Source organism: Xenopus laevis, chromosome 4L (assembly GCF_017654675.1).
Source record: "Xenopus laevis strain J_2021 chromosome 4L, Xenopus_laevis_v10.1, whole genome shotgun sequence".
NCBI classification, from domain to species: Eukaryota; Metazoa; Chordata; class Amphibia; order Anura; family Pipidae; genus Xenopus; species Xenopus laevis.
This window is the reverse complement of record NC_054377.1, coordinates 116,719,867-116,736,757: the sequence shown is the minus strand read 5'-3', so window position 1 is coordinate 116,736,757 and position 16,891 is coordinate 116,719,867. Positions and strand designations below refer to the sequence as shown.

The 16,891-nt window shown below is 38.9% G+C and overlaps 1 protein-coding gene across 2 annotated transcripts in view; it reads right to left on the bottom strand.

Annotated features, from left to right (window-relative positions):
- Nucleotides 1–16,891, bottom strand: part of ddr2.L (discoidin domain receptor tyrosine kinase 2 L homeolog) — a 45,102-nt gene extending 28,211 nt beyond the window's left edge. Inside the window, exon 1 of one of the 2 annotated variants that reach the window (XM_041590692.1) lies at nt 16,232–16,891. In XM_041590692.1, the coding sequence (XP_041446626.1) occupies nt 16,232–16,261 (30 nt within the window). In that variant the 5' untranslated portion in view covers nt 16,262–16,891. The remainder of the gene's footprint in view (nt 1–16,231) is intronic. The other variant, XM_018258793.2, reaches the window with a different exon arrangement.

Sequence of the window (16,891 nt, the reverse complement as noted above, 5' to 3'; positions counted from 1 at the left end):
TACATTATGGGAGTACTCCTCGTGCAATCAGCAACAACTCAAAGTAAAACATCAAAACAGTTTATAAAACGTTTATTATAGTGCCCCTTTAAAGGAGCTGTTCACCTTTAAATTAACTTTTAGTATGATGTAGAGAGTGATATTTTGAGAATTTGCAATAGGTTTTCATTTGTTATTATTTGTTGTTTTTTAGCTTTTTATTCAGAATCTCTCCAAATTACCCTAACAACCATGCACTAATTTGAATAAAAGACTGGAATATGAATAGGAGAGGGTCTGAATAGAAAGATGAGGAATAAAAAGTAGCAATTACAATACAGTTGTAGCCTTATAGAGCATTTGGTTTATAGATGGGGTCAGTGACCCCCAATTGAAAGCTGGAAAGAGTCAGAAGAAGGCAGCAAATAATTCTATATTCTATAAATTCTAAATTATATAACATACTTAAAGTTAACTTAAAGGTGAACTACTAAAAAACCTGTTTTGTTTTAATGGAGAAATTTGAACTATTTGTGGAAAACAGAGTCTGTGGGAGATGACCTTCTTGTAATTTGGAGCTTTCTGGATAATGGGTTTTTGGATAATGGATCCTACACATCCTACAAGGAAGCAGGCAATTTAATTTTTTTTTTGTTGTAACTTCAAAGATTTATATTTTGTTATTTTTAAAAAGAAGCCAGGACTATTATTAAAAGCCAGAGGGAACGATGATTATGTTTTTCCATGTGTTTAAAGATGACTTACAGTAAATGGCTTTTATCCTTCTCTGACATTAATGTACAAAGCACTATTCCCACATCAAGAGGGGCATTTCTGTTTCTGTTCTCCAAACGCTGAACATGATTGTCAAATATAAACCCCTCTCTGAAGAGTTTATTCATCTGTCATGATTCAGACTAGTATAATATTTCTAACCAAAGGGGGAAGAGTTACAGCTAAGGGTAAGGTTACACTGGGAGATTTGGGGAGGTTTAGTCACCCGGCGACTAATCGCCTCTTCTTTGGGGCGACTAATCTCCCCGAACTGCTTCACCCTGTCTTCTGCCTGCTAGAATGAAAAATCGCCTGCGGCATGGCACTCGTGGCGCTTTGTTTTCGGAAGTCACACTTAGTTTTCCTCGGAAAATGAAGTGCTGCGAGTGCCATGCCACAGGCGATTTCTAGCAGGCGGAAGCAGTTCAGGGAGATTAGTTGCCATAAAGAAGAGGCGATTAGTCGCCGGACAACTAAATCTCCCCGAATCTCCCAGTGTGACCTTACCCTAAAGGTAACAAAGCTGAGTTAATGCTAGAGTGCCTAATCAATCATTGCTAGACAAAGGGGGTGACTTTACAAAAACTTTTATCTCCCTGATGATAACACTTGCACCAAACCTCCATTGAATGCGAGTGAGTGACATGTTTGGCTAATTCTACCTAATATTAATTTTGCCTGCCACATTTCAAATGTACATGTGTTTAAAGGGATAATGTCATGGGAAAACATGTTCAAAATGCATCATTAATTGTGCTGCTCTAGCAAACTTATGCATTGAAATCCATTTTCAGAAGAACAGATTTTTTTTTATATTTTATTTTGAAATCTGACATGGGGCTAGACATGTAGTCAGTTTCCCATGTGCCCTCAGCCTCGTGGTCTCTTTACTGCTGCACTGCAAGTTGGAGTGATATCACCCCCAGCCTTTCTCCCCAAGCAGCAACTGGAAGGTAACCAGATAACAGCTCCCTGACTGTCACGAACGGCACCCTAAATCCAGAACCCAAGCTAAGCTCCCTTGTCTAGGATCCCACTTCTGCCTATAATCGCCGCCTTTCACCTCGGCCAGGAGCAAAGCCAATGCAAAGAGAGGAGCAAAGCCAATGGTTCTGGACGAGCAAAGGGGTATGATCGTCTCACCAGGATGGAGGAACGCCACTTGGAACAGGCTGGCCGGGCCAGCACAAGAAGAGATTAGTCAGACAGGCCGGAATCAGGGTTAGAGAGCGTAGAATAGTCAGTGGACAGGCAAAAGGTCAAGATTGGAGAGTTCAGAGTTATCAGGCAGGCTAGGGTCAGGATTGGAGAGACCAAAATAGTTGAGTAGGCAAGCAAGGGTCAAAACACAGAAGATCAAATAAGAATATACACCCAGGAACTTTACTAATATAACCTAACAACGGGCAAGGATCTGCACACTGATTTTCCTTTAAATAGGGTTTGAATTTCATGCCATTGGGTGCTGACGTAATCACACCAGCGTGAATGCGCCTATAAAAACCGGAAGTGCACGCGGCACGTGCCCTAGAGGAAACCAGCACAGGAGATGCATGCGGCGGGCTTCCCGGCTAAAGGAATGGCGGGCGCCCCCGCATGCCAACAGATAAACCACTGGACCACCAAGGTAAATCCTTACACTGACACAAGATAACAGCTTCCAATAGTAAAAATCCAAGTCCCACTGCAACTCCTTCAGTTACATTGAGTAGGAGAAATAATAGCCTGTCAGAAAGCAGTTCCATAATGCAGCACTGACTCTTTCTGAAAACACCTGAACAGGTAAAATGACCTTAGACGCTGCCTACACACCAATATTACAATGAAAAAAATACATTAGTTAAAGAATAAAATTTTTAACTGTAGAAGGAATTATGTGCAATGATGACATAATTCCTTTAAATCCTAAAAAGCTAATTAAGTTTGCTAAGTAGACCAATAAAACATTCCCTGTTTTATTTGATTACAAACATGTCTGATATATTATCTTGTTGCAAATACACTCACCAGTGAAATAATGTCTTTGTAAAGCAATATATAACTGTATTATGGACACTGCAATATACACTTTCTGTATCTGTCAGGTTTTTGTTTCTTCTTCAGCCCCTACATTCCAAAATAAATGGGAAGTTGGACAGGATTTTCTCTCTCTTATATACGGTCTTGAGATGCTCTGACAAAAAGCAAAAGAGGTTCTTGAATATGTTTATTCTGTACTGAATAACTTCTCTTTTACTTCTTTGGAGAGTTCAAAAGTTTAGCCCTGGAGACAGCGTTGACCACAGGATCCTCTGTTCTTGTGATTGAGGCACATTCTGACAACTGATCTTCACCGCAGTTCATTGTGAGCCTTCCATTCTTTACTCTGTTTACCAAGTAAAATCAATACTTGCAAATGTCTCTGGACAGTTGAGACAAACTGAATCAGCAGAAATATTGTGGTTTTGCATGACATAGTCCAAACCTAATTCTGGCTCTTTATGGTTTAGTCAATTCTTTAACTATCCCATAAAACTGGTGGATAGCATTAAATATAATATTCTAATTAGGTACATGGGTATTTTTCCAACCTGGTCCTTAAAATATACAACGTAACATAGTCATTTAGTTTGTGAAGATTCTCATTCATCGAGGTCATGGTATATCTGTAGAATTCATTCTAAATTGAGAAAGCCAGTTGGATGACTGGTGAAACATCATCAAGAAAAAAACACTGCAAATCCGGTTGATTTGACTTATTTCTATCCATAGTAATTTAGGTTAAAAAGAGAAATAGCTTGCTGAAGTTCTACATTTCCAGAATAGGGATGTAGCGAACGTCGGAAAAAAAGTTCGCGAACATATTCGCGAACTTGCGCAAAAACGCGAGCGGTTCGGGAACGGTTCGCGAACCCCATAGACTTCAATGGGAAGGCGAACTTTAACATCTAAAAAAAAAATTTCTGGCCAGAAAAATGATTTTAAAGTTGTTTAAAGGGTGCAACGACCTGGACAGTGGCATGCCAGAGGGGGATCAAGGGCAAAAATGTATCTGAAAAATCTGCCTGTGTGTGCTTGGAAGAGATAGTGTAGGGGGAGAGCTGTTAGTGATTTCAGGGACAGATGATAGTAAGTTTGCTGGCTAGTAATCTGCTTGATACTGCTCTGTATTGGAGGGACAGAAGTCTGCAGGGATTTGAGGGACATTTTAGCTTAGGTAGCTTTGCTGGCTAGTAATCTACTGTTCTCTTTAAACAACTGCCATACGTTGACCATGTAGGCATTGTTTGCCCAGTTTTTTTGGACGCAGCCACTGAAGCACAGTTGCCAGAAAAAATATGCCATATAAATGCTGAAAATAGTCATTTTTCGCCATACGTTGACCTTGTAGACATTGTTTGCCCAGTTTTTTTGGTTGCAGCCACTGAAGCACAGTTGCCAGAAAAAATATGCCATATAAATGCTGAAAATAGTCATTTTTCGCCATACGTTGACCTTGTAGGCATTGTTTGCCCAGTTTTTTTGGTCGCAGCCACTGAAGCACAGTTGCCAGAAAAAATATGCCATATAAATGCTGAAAATAGTCATTTTTTGCCATATACGTTGAGTCAACGTATGGCAAAAAATGACTATTTTCAGCATTTATATGGCATATTTTTTCTGGCCTCTGTGCTTCAGTGGCTGCGGCCAAAAAAACTGGGCAAACAATGCCTACAAGGTCAACGTATACACTACTACAGCGGTGGATACGGATTACGTAAAATATATTATGGCTGCTTGAAAAAAGTCACTCCGGTGTTTTTTCTGGAGACGGTAATATTATGGATATTTAGACAGAATGTGAACAAGGTCACACAGCTAGATGGCGGGTTGAAGAAAACACTGTGCAAATAATGCCTACAAGGTCAACGTATACACTACTACAGCGGTGGATACGGATTACGTAAAATATATTATGGCTGCTTGAAAAAAGTCACTCCGGTGTTTTTTCTGGAGACGGTAATATTATGGATATTTAGACAGAATGTGAACAAGGTCACACAGCTAGATGGCGGGTTGAAGAAAACACTGTGCAAATAATGCCTACAAGGTCAACGTATACACTACTACAGCGGTGGATACGGATTACGTAAAATATATTATGGCTGCTTGAAAAAAGTCACTCCGGTGTTTTTTCTGGAGACGGTAATATTATGGATATTTAGACAGAATGTGAACAAGGTCACACAGCTAGATGGCGGGTTGAAGAAAACACTGTGCAAATAATGCCTACAAGGTCAACGTATACACTACTACAGCGGTGGATACGGATTACGTAAAATATATTATGGCTGCTTGAAAAAAGTCACTCCGGTGTTTTTTCTGGAGACGGTAATATTATGGATATTTAGACAGAATGTGAACAAGGTCACACAGCTAGATGGCGGGTTGAAGAAAACACTGTGCAAATAATGCCTACAAGGTCAACGTATACACTACTACAGCGGTGGATACGGATTACGTAAAATATATGAATGCTGCTTGAAAAAAGTCACTCCGGTGTTTTTTCTGGAGACGGTAATATTATGGATATTTAGACAGAATGTGAACAAGGTCACACAGCTAGATGGCGGGTTGAAGAAAACAGTGTGCAAATAATGCCTACAGGGCAAATAATGCCTAAAAGGTCAACTTATACACTACTACAGCGGTAGTAAAATAAAAAAAGTAAAATAAAAAAAAATGAATATTAAAAAAAAAAAATTAAAGTTGGTGCTGCTGAACTACTAGGAGCAGCAGATTAGCACACCAGTCCCACTCCCCAACACTGCTAGACTAATAGCACTGGGCTCTTATAGTAGTAGTAGTAGTAGTAGTAGTAAAACAACAAAAAAATAAATAAAAGCAGTCCTTACAAGGACTACTGTTATTGCAGCAGTCAGCAGATGAGATCAGAAGCAGGACAGCTGCCCACTGCAGCTACATACAGAGCACTGCAGTAGAAGGTAGATTACTAGCCAGCAAAGCTACCTAAGCTAAAATGTCCCTCAAACCCCTGCAGACTTCTGTCCCTCCAATAACAGAGCAGTATCAAAACGATTACTAGCCAGCAAACTTTCAACTGTCCCTGAAATCACTAACAGGCAGCAGCTCTCTCCCTACACTATCTCTTCAGCACACACAGGCAGAGTGAAAAAACGCTGCAGGGCTTCGGTTTTTATAGGGAAGGGGAGTGGTCCAGGGGAGAGCTTCCTGATTGGCTGCCATGTACCTGCTGGTCTGGGGTGAGAGGGCAAAAAAAAGCGCCAACAATGGCGAACCCAAAATGGCGAACGTCGCGCGACGTTCGCGAACTTCCGGCGAGCGCGAACACCCGATGTTCGCGCGAACAAGTTCGCCGGCGAACAGTTCGCGACATCTCTATTCCAGAACACTCTTCAGCTTTACTACTAGTGTGACCCATTTCTTAAAGAAGAACAAAAATTAAAATCACCGGGGGCCAAAATGCTAGGCACGACACAGTGATAAAAATTGCTTACTTGATACTCGGTGCTCCTGTTTGCTAAAAACTGCACTGACTCTGGGTATTGCTGCAGAAATCCATTGTCGCCATAGTCTGTCTTCTCTGTGTTTGAGTGTCTGGATAAGCTTCACATACGCCTGTCCATGCCAAAAGGAAAGAAGACAGAAGAGAAAAAAGATTGCACTGGATCATCTTCTACAGGAGTAACCGGGCCAGTGCAGTTTTGCCAACATATTCTGCAACACTTTCTAATAAATGGGTTTATACATTGAACATAAAGAATTGCATAAAAAGCAACCAATAACCAATACGCAAGAGGTGCATCCTCTGTGCTGCTGTCAGTTACCTGAGCTCAGCAGCTGACTCACAACATACTGTATATAGAGAATAGAAAAGTCACAATACAAGGCTGATTAGTAATTAATTCAGATTCTCATTACGTGGCAGCTCAGATTATTAGAGTTAAATCATCAGCCCTGTAGTATCAACTTCCTGGGCCGCTATCAGGTGGGCACAGGGGGTACGCCTGTACTGGGCCTAAAGGGGGGGCCTGGCTGTGCTGCACTTTTCAAAATAGCCGGACCCCACATGACAGCGCCGAAGCCCTGCTGCCTCTTCTGAAGTCATGAACCGACAAACTCCAGAAGAGCCGAAAAGCGGAAGTCCCGAACAGCCAAAGTCCCGAAGCCGCGAAAAGACCTGAAGCCACGAAAAGAGCTGAAGTTGAAGTCCTGAAGCCACGAGTTCAGTTCTACTGAACACCAATGTGTGTTTGTTTTTTTTAAACAAGTAAAAACAATTTGTTTATTAGTATTCACATGTTAAAAAATAGATACATACTGACCCCACATGGTTCACCTTACACGATTTGTACCCTCCGACACTTAGTCATTAGTTATTCCGGAGGGTACGAAATGCGTAAGGTGAACCATTTGGAGTCAGTATGTATCTATTTTTTAACATGTGAATACTAATAAACAAATTGTTTTTACTGGATTCAAGCCTCGGGATATATATCTTTGGATATAAATATTTTGTGCTGATTGCCTATTGAACCGGGGCATGTCCCTTTGGCTGGGCTAGAAGACATATGGACTCCCAACTATATAATGATTTGTGTTTTTTTAAACCCCTAGCCACCAATGTATTATTTTAATACTCCTGCCACCAATGTTTTGTTTTTTTTAAATATTCACTGGCGCTAATGTTTTTTTTAAAAAAACTTTTAGGGGGGCCCTGGCCACCAATGATTTTTATTTTCTTCCAATGATTTTTAAAAAGCTTTTATGGGGGGACAGTTTTTTTTGTTTTTAGGGGGGCCCTGGCACCAATTTTTTTTTTTTTTTTAACTTGTAGGGTGGCCTTGACCACCAATTTTTTTAAAAAAAGCTTTTATAGGGGGCCCTGGCAACACAGTTTTTTTTAACTTATAGGGGGGCCCTGACTATCAATGGCTTTTTACAACGTGTGTGTGGGGGGGTTTTACTGTTTTTAGTGCTGATATCTGTGTGGTCTTTTAACTGTGGTGTGGAGTGAGTGGGAACTGGGGTGGGGCTTGGGGACTGGGGTGCACCGGGTCCCTAAAATTTTGTTGTACAGGGCACCGTGATTTCTAATGGCTACCCTGTCATATATATATATATATATATATATATATATATATATATATATATATATATATATATATATATATATATGAATATGACACGTGAACCTCATTTTCTGCTTGATGATTTGCAATGTCCTGTAAGCTTGGCTTCTCAACTGCTGGACAGAGCACACTATGCTGTGCGTGCCACTGCTAATCCTTACAAAATCCAAGATATTGAGATTACTGTTAAGAGACACAGTTATTTATCTTTTCGTTTAGGAGCTCTCCAGTTGCTCCAGTTGTTCTCCCTTGCAACCATGCATTGATTTGAATGAGACTGGAATATAATTAGGGGAGGGTAATAAATATTAGCAAAAACAATAAATTTGTAGCCTTACAGAGCATTTATTTTTTAGATGAGGTCAGAGACCCCCATTTAAAAGATGGAAAGTGTCAGAAGAAGAAGGCTGACGATTAAAAACCTATAAAAACTAAATAATGAAGACCATTTGAAAAGATGCTTTAAATTGGTCATTCTATAACATAGTAAGTGGGTTATTTACTAAACTCTGAATGCCAAAAACCGAAAAATTTCAGTTTTTTTAGTATAAAATCTGAATTTCTAGTGAAAAAACCCACAAATATTTCAGGATTTATTATACCCCAAGAATGAAAAAAGTCTGATTCCAAAAGTCTGGCATCTAAGACCTGCCGAGGTTGCATATACAGTAAGTCAATGGGAGAAGATTTTTTGATCTGCGCTGGGTTTCGTGCAATAATCCGAAGATTTCTGAGTTTTCAGTCAAAATCAGAAATATTTTCGGGTGGAAAATCCGAAAAATTCGTACTATTTGTATTTTTCACAATTTTTTCATGTTTTTTTCTCTGGAAAAATTTATTAATAAATAAGGCTAAAAAACGAGAGCGGATTTGGTCTGAGTTTTTTTCAGAAAAAATTTAGATAAATTTGGACTTTGATAAATAACCCCATAAAAGTTTACTTAAAGTTGTACCACCCCTTTAAATTACTTTTTTTTATTTTAGAAGAGCAATACTAGGAGGAAAAATATGGTAGCAGAGAATTATTACTCATTATTACTCATTTAGCACTGATATCATAGTTTTACATTTTCCTTCATATACTAATTATTACTTAGTGGTCTCAAATGTTGTAATTACTTCCATCCTTGAAATAAAGTTCTGCCAGCTCATGTTCCTTCCATCCAGATTCTGAAGGTAGAACTTTAAGTTGATTGCTAGTGTCCTAACCACACATTTCCTCATAAGCCCAGTAAAATCCATTCTGATGATCCAGCTGCCTAGTATAGCAATGCCAAACTGCATCCCACACCACAAGACCACCTGGAGGCACTTTTGGAAATTTCTTTAGAAACACTGCCTTATATCATGGTAGATTATGGATCACCTCCCAGAAGAACTTTGTTTTTTTTAATGTATAATAACTATGATTAAAAAAGATGAATGCATCTGGAGGAAAAATGATTAATTATTTGAAGATTTTGAGATTCTTAAAAAGACTTTATTTTAGTAAATGAGAATTGAAAGACCGTTCTGTGAGAGCAAATGATGGATAATGATAATGAATGGTTTTTTGGTCTTTCATGGCCAATAAGTTTCAAGACACCGATATGGTTCCAGGGGAAGTCTGCTAATAAATAGGCCAGTTGTTGAAGTGTTAATCTAAGGAATAACTGCACTTTCTGTTGTACAGTAGTTACAGTATTTGCTAGTTGAGCCGGTTATAAAATTAAATGTCACAGAAGAAATAAATTAATGTTAAAAAATGACATTGGTTATTGCAGACATTTTTTTGTGAAATATACATTTATTTGAACTTCTTTCATAGGCTTTACTTGCTAGTACTTAGCTTACCCTACTGGGTACTGCTGATTATTCATTCTTTAGACACGCTCATGTGTTGGAATGGGGTGTTGGGGGCCCACCAAGAGACTTAACGGAGATCTAAACCCAACAAAATTAAATGATTGCACTTTACATTAATTTTAAATGTTTTGTGGTATCTGAGATATTAGCATTTTTAGATTGCTTATAGGGCCTACTCGAGGGAAACAATACTATTTTAACCAGAAAACGCCCCTAGCAAGCACAATGCTGCCTGCACCAAGAGAAAGCACCAGGTTCAGGTGACCATATTGAGACTTAAACATGCTTATAATGAGGAGTGCACCACTCATAGGAAGAAATACACGATTTAGCTTGCAGTGAAAAAGCAAAGAGTCCTTTTTACAACGCTCAGCATAGCACCTGGTTAGCACCACAACACACATTTTGGGGTAGGTGTATAACCCAATGTCTTCCTAAGGTGCCCTGCTCGTTATGTACTTGCATGTAGATTTACCATCTGGCCTGTATACCTGCCGAGGCCTAGGCCACTATTACAAATATACTTGCTGGTGAATTTGTAAAATTGTTTCCTTGCAAACCTAGTCCATCCTCTTAAACCTTGATCCACCCATAGGCTTTCCTAAGTTTTTTTGATCGAAGGATATTTCTTCGATCGTTTGATTAAAATCCCTCGAATCGTTCGATTCGAAGGATTTTATCGTTCGATCGAAGGAATAATCCTTCGATCGCACTAATTTGCGCTAAAATCCTTCGACTTCGATATTCGAAGTCGAAGGATTTTAATTCCCAGTCGAATATCGAGGGTTAATTAACCCTCGATATTCGACCCTTTGTGAATCGGCCCCTTAATGTTAAAATGATTATCTAGCAGACTTAAGGTGCAAAGATTCAAATCATGGAAAGATCAGTTATCTGGAAAACCCCTGAGCATTTTGAATAACAGGTCCCATACCTGAATAGTGTCTTGTTGTGCCTCTTATTTCACTTAGATAACATACAGCTATTGGGAAGTGTCCCAGCAGTTACGGCTTGTTTAGATATTTTATTGGCTGATTCTGTTTATCGCAAGACATAACATATTTGGCAATTTGATATATAGTCCATCATATGTGGCTTGTTATGGAGATCTCTTCTTGTCTCTTGTATGATGACAGATGCCATGCTGTACATCAGAAAGACATTTGTATTCCAGCAAGGGAAACACAACTTCTCATACTTGGACCCATGACTCTTCACCATACATTAATCTTATACACTGGTCTGGATATCTGGGGTTCTCCGTCTTAATTATATCTAAAAACAGCATTAGGCATTACTAAAATACGGGCCCTTATTTTCCCTTATAAAATACATGATGTAATAGCCTTCTTTGCTACAATAAAAGCTCTGTTACGGTGTCATTTAAACACGTACAATTCAAATACGTGGCACACCTTCATTGCCTTCATAAACTGTATTAGAAATATTTAATTTCTTCATAGTAGCTGAGGATGAAAGAAGACACAAGTTCATTATATTAACTCTTCTTTAGAAACTTTTAATACTGACCAATGGGAAAGAAAAGGAAGAACCTTCCTAGGTCGACACTACCATTTTCTGCTTCATTGATAGACATGTTCTTTCAATAGAACATGTGAGAAGGTGACTTTTAATATAATTTCAGTGAGTCAGACACCCATTATAGCTGATGACATCACTAAGCATTATTTATAAGGATATATTTTACAGGATATTCTAGGCTCTTGAGTATTATTTACCAATAACCCAAATGGGGATTCACATTAAGGACAACAATAAACTTTTTTTCAATATCCTGTCAACTTCCATGTTTTTCTAGATCAGATCATTTACATCAAACCAATTATTCAATGGTTTCCTTTTTGTGATTTTGATATCTCTGGATTTTTATATTTTATATTATTCCACTAACTAAAAGTTATTTTTTAAGGGCTCTTGAGTGAATGTTTCTGGGACCTTAAGAAATATTAACTAAGCTGTGAAATGTCGAATTTGAAGTATATTTGCTGAAACCCCCAAAAACTTGCCATAACATTTGCAATTTACAAAAATGCAAGTACGTATGTATATTTTGCCATATTAATGTTATACTGCCGAACATTATGCATTTAACCTGACATATTTATGCTACTGTAAAACAAACTATGCTCCAATTTATCTTTTAACCAAAATGAATATCTCCACATCAAGGCTGGTGAACTACCATTATAAATATACAGCAGTCACTTTACTATTTCATTATCTACATCATATCCTCTATGGTAATATCCCCCCACATGTCATTGCCATATGGGGAAAAGTGGCCAACGCATTTTTCGCATTCAATTGTATAGGGAAGATACACTGGCAAATTTCTGAATGATTTTTGCTGGATGAGACCTGCTAGGCTTATTCTCTCTTTCTAGGTGGGTTTGGTTAAAAGTAGTTTTTTTGTGTCCCATTAAATTTACATATAAAACCTGGGTAATCTCAAGAGCATTATTAGGGTCTGTTAGAACGGGTTGCGACTACCCAACAAAATGCAATGTAGCGGTGTGTCACGTTCAAGTAAAAAATGTTGGACTTTTGGCACAAACTAGGAATACGTTTGGGTTAGAGGGCTGGTTCACCTAACTTTTAGAGGGTTATTTATCCGAATTTATCTCAGTATTTTCTGCTACAAACCCCAATCATATCCGCTAAGGTTTACATTTTCCCGAAAATTTGTTTTGCGGGAAAAAAATCTGATTTTCGCAATTTTTTCGGGTATTTTATCTGATTTTCACAAATTTTTCAAATGTTTCATCCAATTTTCAGGATTTACACAAATTTTTCGGATTTTTCACGGGAAAACTTTGGGGTATTGCATGAAACCCAGCGCACATCAAAAAAATCTCCCACTGACTTATATGCAACCTCGACAGGTCTGAGATGCCGGATTTTCAAATTCGGATTTTTCCATCCTCGCGGTTTGATAAATTCCGAAAAATTTGTGATTTTTTAAGTCACACTTAATAAAAAAAAAATCACAAATTTTTGTGATTTTTGCATTTGGAGTTTAGTAAATAACCCCCTTAGTATGTTATAGAATGGCTAGTTCTAAGCAACTTTTCAATTGGCCTTCATTTTTTTTTTTATAGTTTTTTAAATTATTTGCCTTCTTCTTCTGACTCTTTCCAGCTTTCAAATGGGGGATCACTGACCCCATCTAAAAAAACAAATGCTTTGTAAGGCTACATATTTATTGTTACTGTCACTTTGTGTTGCTCATCTTTTCAGGCCTCTCCTATTCATATTCCAGTCTCTTATTCAAATCAATGCAGGGTTGCTAGGGTAATTCGGACCCTAACTGCCAGATTGTCGAAATTGAAAACTGGAGAGCTTCTGAATAAAAAGCTAAATAACTCAAAAACCACAAATAATAAAAAAAAGAAAACTAATTGCAAATTGTCTCAGAATATTACTCTCTACATCAAACTAAACGTTAACCAAAAGATGAACAGCCCCTTTAAGCGATGAGATGCCAGCATCACTTTAACACAATGGTGCTTCTAATAAAGCAATGCATATGTGTGATGTACTTGCACTGCTGTCTATCACCAGTTTTTGCTAGGAGGCAAATCTTTTCCATATTTTGCAACAGAACATCCCCACAGGCTATGCATTGTGCAGCTGTATGTTATATGTAAAGATAGCAAAGTCTGGAATGTGCTAACTTCTTGTGTTAACAAGCTGTAAGAACACATACATATACAGGTATAGGACCTGTTATCCAGAATGCTCGGGACCTGGGGTTTTCCGGATAACGGATCTTTCCGTAATTTGGGTCTTCATGCCTTAAGGCTACTAGAAATTCATTTAAACATTAAATAACCCCAATAGGCTGGTTTTGCTTCCAATAAGGATTAATTATATCTTAGTTGGGATCAAGTACAAGCTACTGTTTTATTATTACACAGAAAAAGGAAAGCATTTTTAAAAATTTGGATTATTTGGATAAAATGGAGTCTATGGGAGACAGCCATTCTGTAATTCAGAGCTTTCTGGATATCGGGTTTCCGGATAAGGGATCCTATACCTGTATTTCTATTTAATACAGCAGATATGAAGAAAACAGTTCATATGCAGCTACTGAATCTCCAATCCAGAATGCTTAGAACCTGGGGTTTTTTTTGGATGAGGTTTTTTTCTGTAATTTGAACAAGTAAAGAGTAATTCACTGGGAGTGACATGTGTTAGGCACCCCCTCCAGTACATATCATGTTAACCTTAGATTGGCCAGGGCGCTATTCCTGCTGCACACCACCATCAGTGTCCCAGAGACCCTCTTCAGATGTCCTGGATACCACACATGCGCAATAGAGTAAAGATGGGACATAAACTTTACCATACCTCCCAACATTTGAAAAACAAAAAGAGGGACAAAAATTTGCGGTGAACATAGCAACAGTTTATGTCACGCCCATTGTATGGCCACACCCCCTAATTCCCATGTCCATTTTACAAAATTTGGCAGGTTATGAAATTCTGAACACATTTTAGGAGATTTAGTGCAATGTTTTATGTGTTGTAACAGTTTTGCTAATAAAGGAGGATAAAGCTGCTAGCCTCAGTTCTCCCAAGAGACCTGCTTATTTTAAATTGTTTCTTTGTTTATCCTAAATTATTACAAAAGTATACAAGAACAGCTGCTGAGTGTCCTGGGCTCTCTGCCAAAAAGCCTCTTATTTTAATTAAGTTTCAGAAACTTTGTATCTTTTTCTCGAGTCAGTGCAGGAGATCAAAGACAAAGTCGGGACATTAAAGTAAGAAACTCTGGACTGCGGGCTGAGCTGTCAAAACTGTCCCTCAGAAAACGAGACAGTTGGGAGGCAAATTATACTCTGCTGTGCATGCCAGCTATCCGGAAGCATCATGAAAGCTGACAAAGTGGTTTGGCAGGAAATGTACCCTGGGCTGGTTCACTTTTCAACAGACAGAAGCACTGGCCTTGGGTTGATATTCATTTGGGGGGTGCCTAACACCTGTAAACATGAAATATACCCAATATGATTGTTTTGTCACCAACATGGATTTATGCAGCTACTGTAAGTTAGAGTGAAGTACAAGCTACTGTTTCATTATTACAGAGAATAGGGAAATCATTTTTTTTTTAAATTAAATCATTATTCTCTTAAAACGGACTCTATGGGAGTGGTCTTCCCGTAATTTAGAGTTTTCTGGATATTAGTTTCCAGATAAGAAATCCCATACATGTAACAGGATTATATTAACATTCCCTTAAAGGCTACAGGATGCCAGTTTTCTAGAGCTGGCTACATATTGAATATCAATACACGGAATAATAATGTCAGATTCTAGGCACTCTCTGCGAGCGGCTTGTTATGCCTGCCATGCAAACATCCCCTCCTTTTTAGTCCACACTTGATGCCTCAGTTTAACAGTGCGCACCTCATAGGATCACAAGCCATGAAAGCGTTAAACACAGATTTGTTATACACAAGAACACGTATATACACCAGCTTGTACACCAGGGAAAGCACAAAATCCTAAAAAAGCGACTAATTGCAGAGAAGAAATTCCATAAGCACATACACTATTATCTCACTCTGTACCACTATGCAAACCTCTGTGTAATTCAGTTTATCACATACAGTAGCTGAACAATAAATATAAAAATGCTGAACTCATGTCCCAATATTAAGGAATTGTGAGTTTCAGACAGAGAAGCAGCAGAGCCTTAAACAGTAAACGTGACACAGGAGAACTGGAATTTTCCTTCAGGCACCCGGAATGAAATTAGCAGCAGAAAATGTACCCAACACTTTCATAGAAACAGCAGGTAAAGCTGCGGTATCTGGGGTTAACTGTAACCTCGAAATTCTCTTAATATGAGGCAATAATGAGACGGATTTCACATCAGTGACAAGTGTATGTTGACTGTGATACCTGCTCCCACTTGGCATTAGTATTGAACACGTTTCCACAATGATAGTAGGGTTCAGAACAGGGGCGATCCTGGCCTCTCCGCCACCTGAGGCAGCAGCAGTTGCTGCCCCCCCCCCTCCCCTGGAAATTCGCTCTTAAAATACCAGGAGCAGCATTTTTGCTGCCCCTGGTACCTAGTAGGGCTCTGCTGCCTGAGGCGACAACTCAACTCGCCTCATTGGCGAAGCACCCCTGGTTCAGAACACACAGAATGATTATAAAGAATATCAGTAACTCTCTAAAAATCACAGAGAGTGGAATTAGCAATGGCTGATGCCACTACCCCTTATTCTGTGTCTATATTGCTGCTGATTTAATCACCAGTTCTGCAAGAGGATCCAGCCACTCCATGCCAAGCAGAATGTTGCCAGCTTAACTTGTAGAATAGGTGGTTGCAAAGGCACTCAGTTCTACAGTCAGTAACGATTGGGCAAAAAGATGGGATGCCAACGGTGCATTAAAAATACAGAAATACTAGACTGAAACACAGTAAAACTATATTTAATACCATAGCAAGAGTAAAGCATACATACCGTATCCAGAACTGGAACTCCACTAAGCATACACAGTCTCTACTGTTAGGATCAGCAGGAAAAAATCATATTTTTAACAGATTTCCCCGTCCGTCCATTTCTGTAAAAGAGATGGTGAAGTGGCTACTCCAGGCTGTAGTTGTCAGCACATATGTGAACCATCCACCTTTAATGCCAATGTTTCCTTGCTGCTGCACAGTAATCTCTGATAGTCCTGTCTTCTCTATTATAAAGCACTTCCATGTATTCCATTAAGCCTTGGGTCCCAGTGCCTTCTGGAGGTGACACATTTTTTCATCAGCTGGTGAAATTTTCTGTCTATTTGCAGCAAGAGATATTTCATCCGTTTTCTGCATAAAGAGAGGGGGAAAAACCAGAGGAGGAGCACTTTCCGAAGGAAACGTCTGCGGGGAGGTACTGTACTGTGCCTGATGTAAGCTGTCTTTGAGAAAAGTTTAGTTTCTGGCTATTGCAGACTGACTGCCAGAACTCCCAGCATGCAACCTGAGCAACATTTGGTTTCAATTAAAGGGGGGGGGGAAATAGTAGCTCACAATCACACTGGCCTCTCTCAGGTTTTTTTTCTCCTGACCCCAGAGATGTTTACAGTGAAAAAAAAAAAAGCCATATATTAAAATCGCAAGGCCTGCAGTTTCTCTT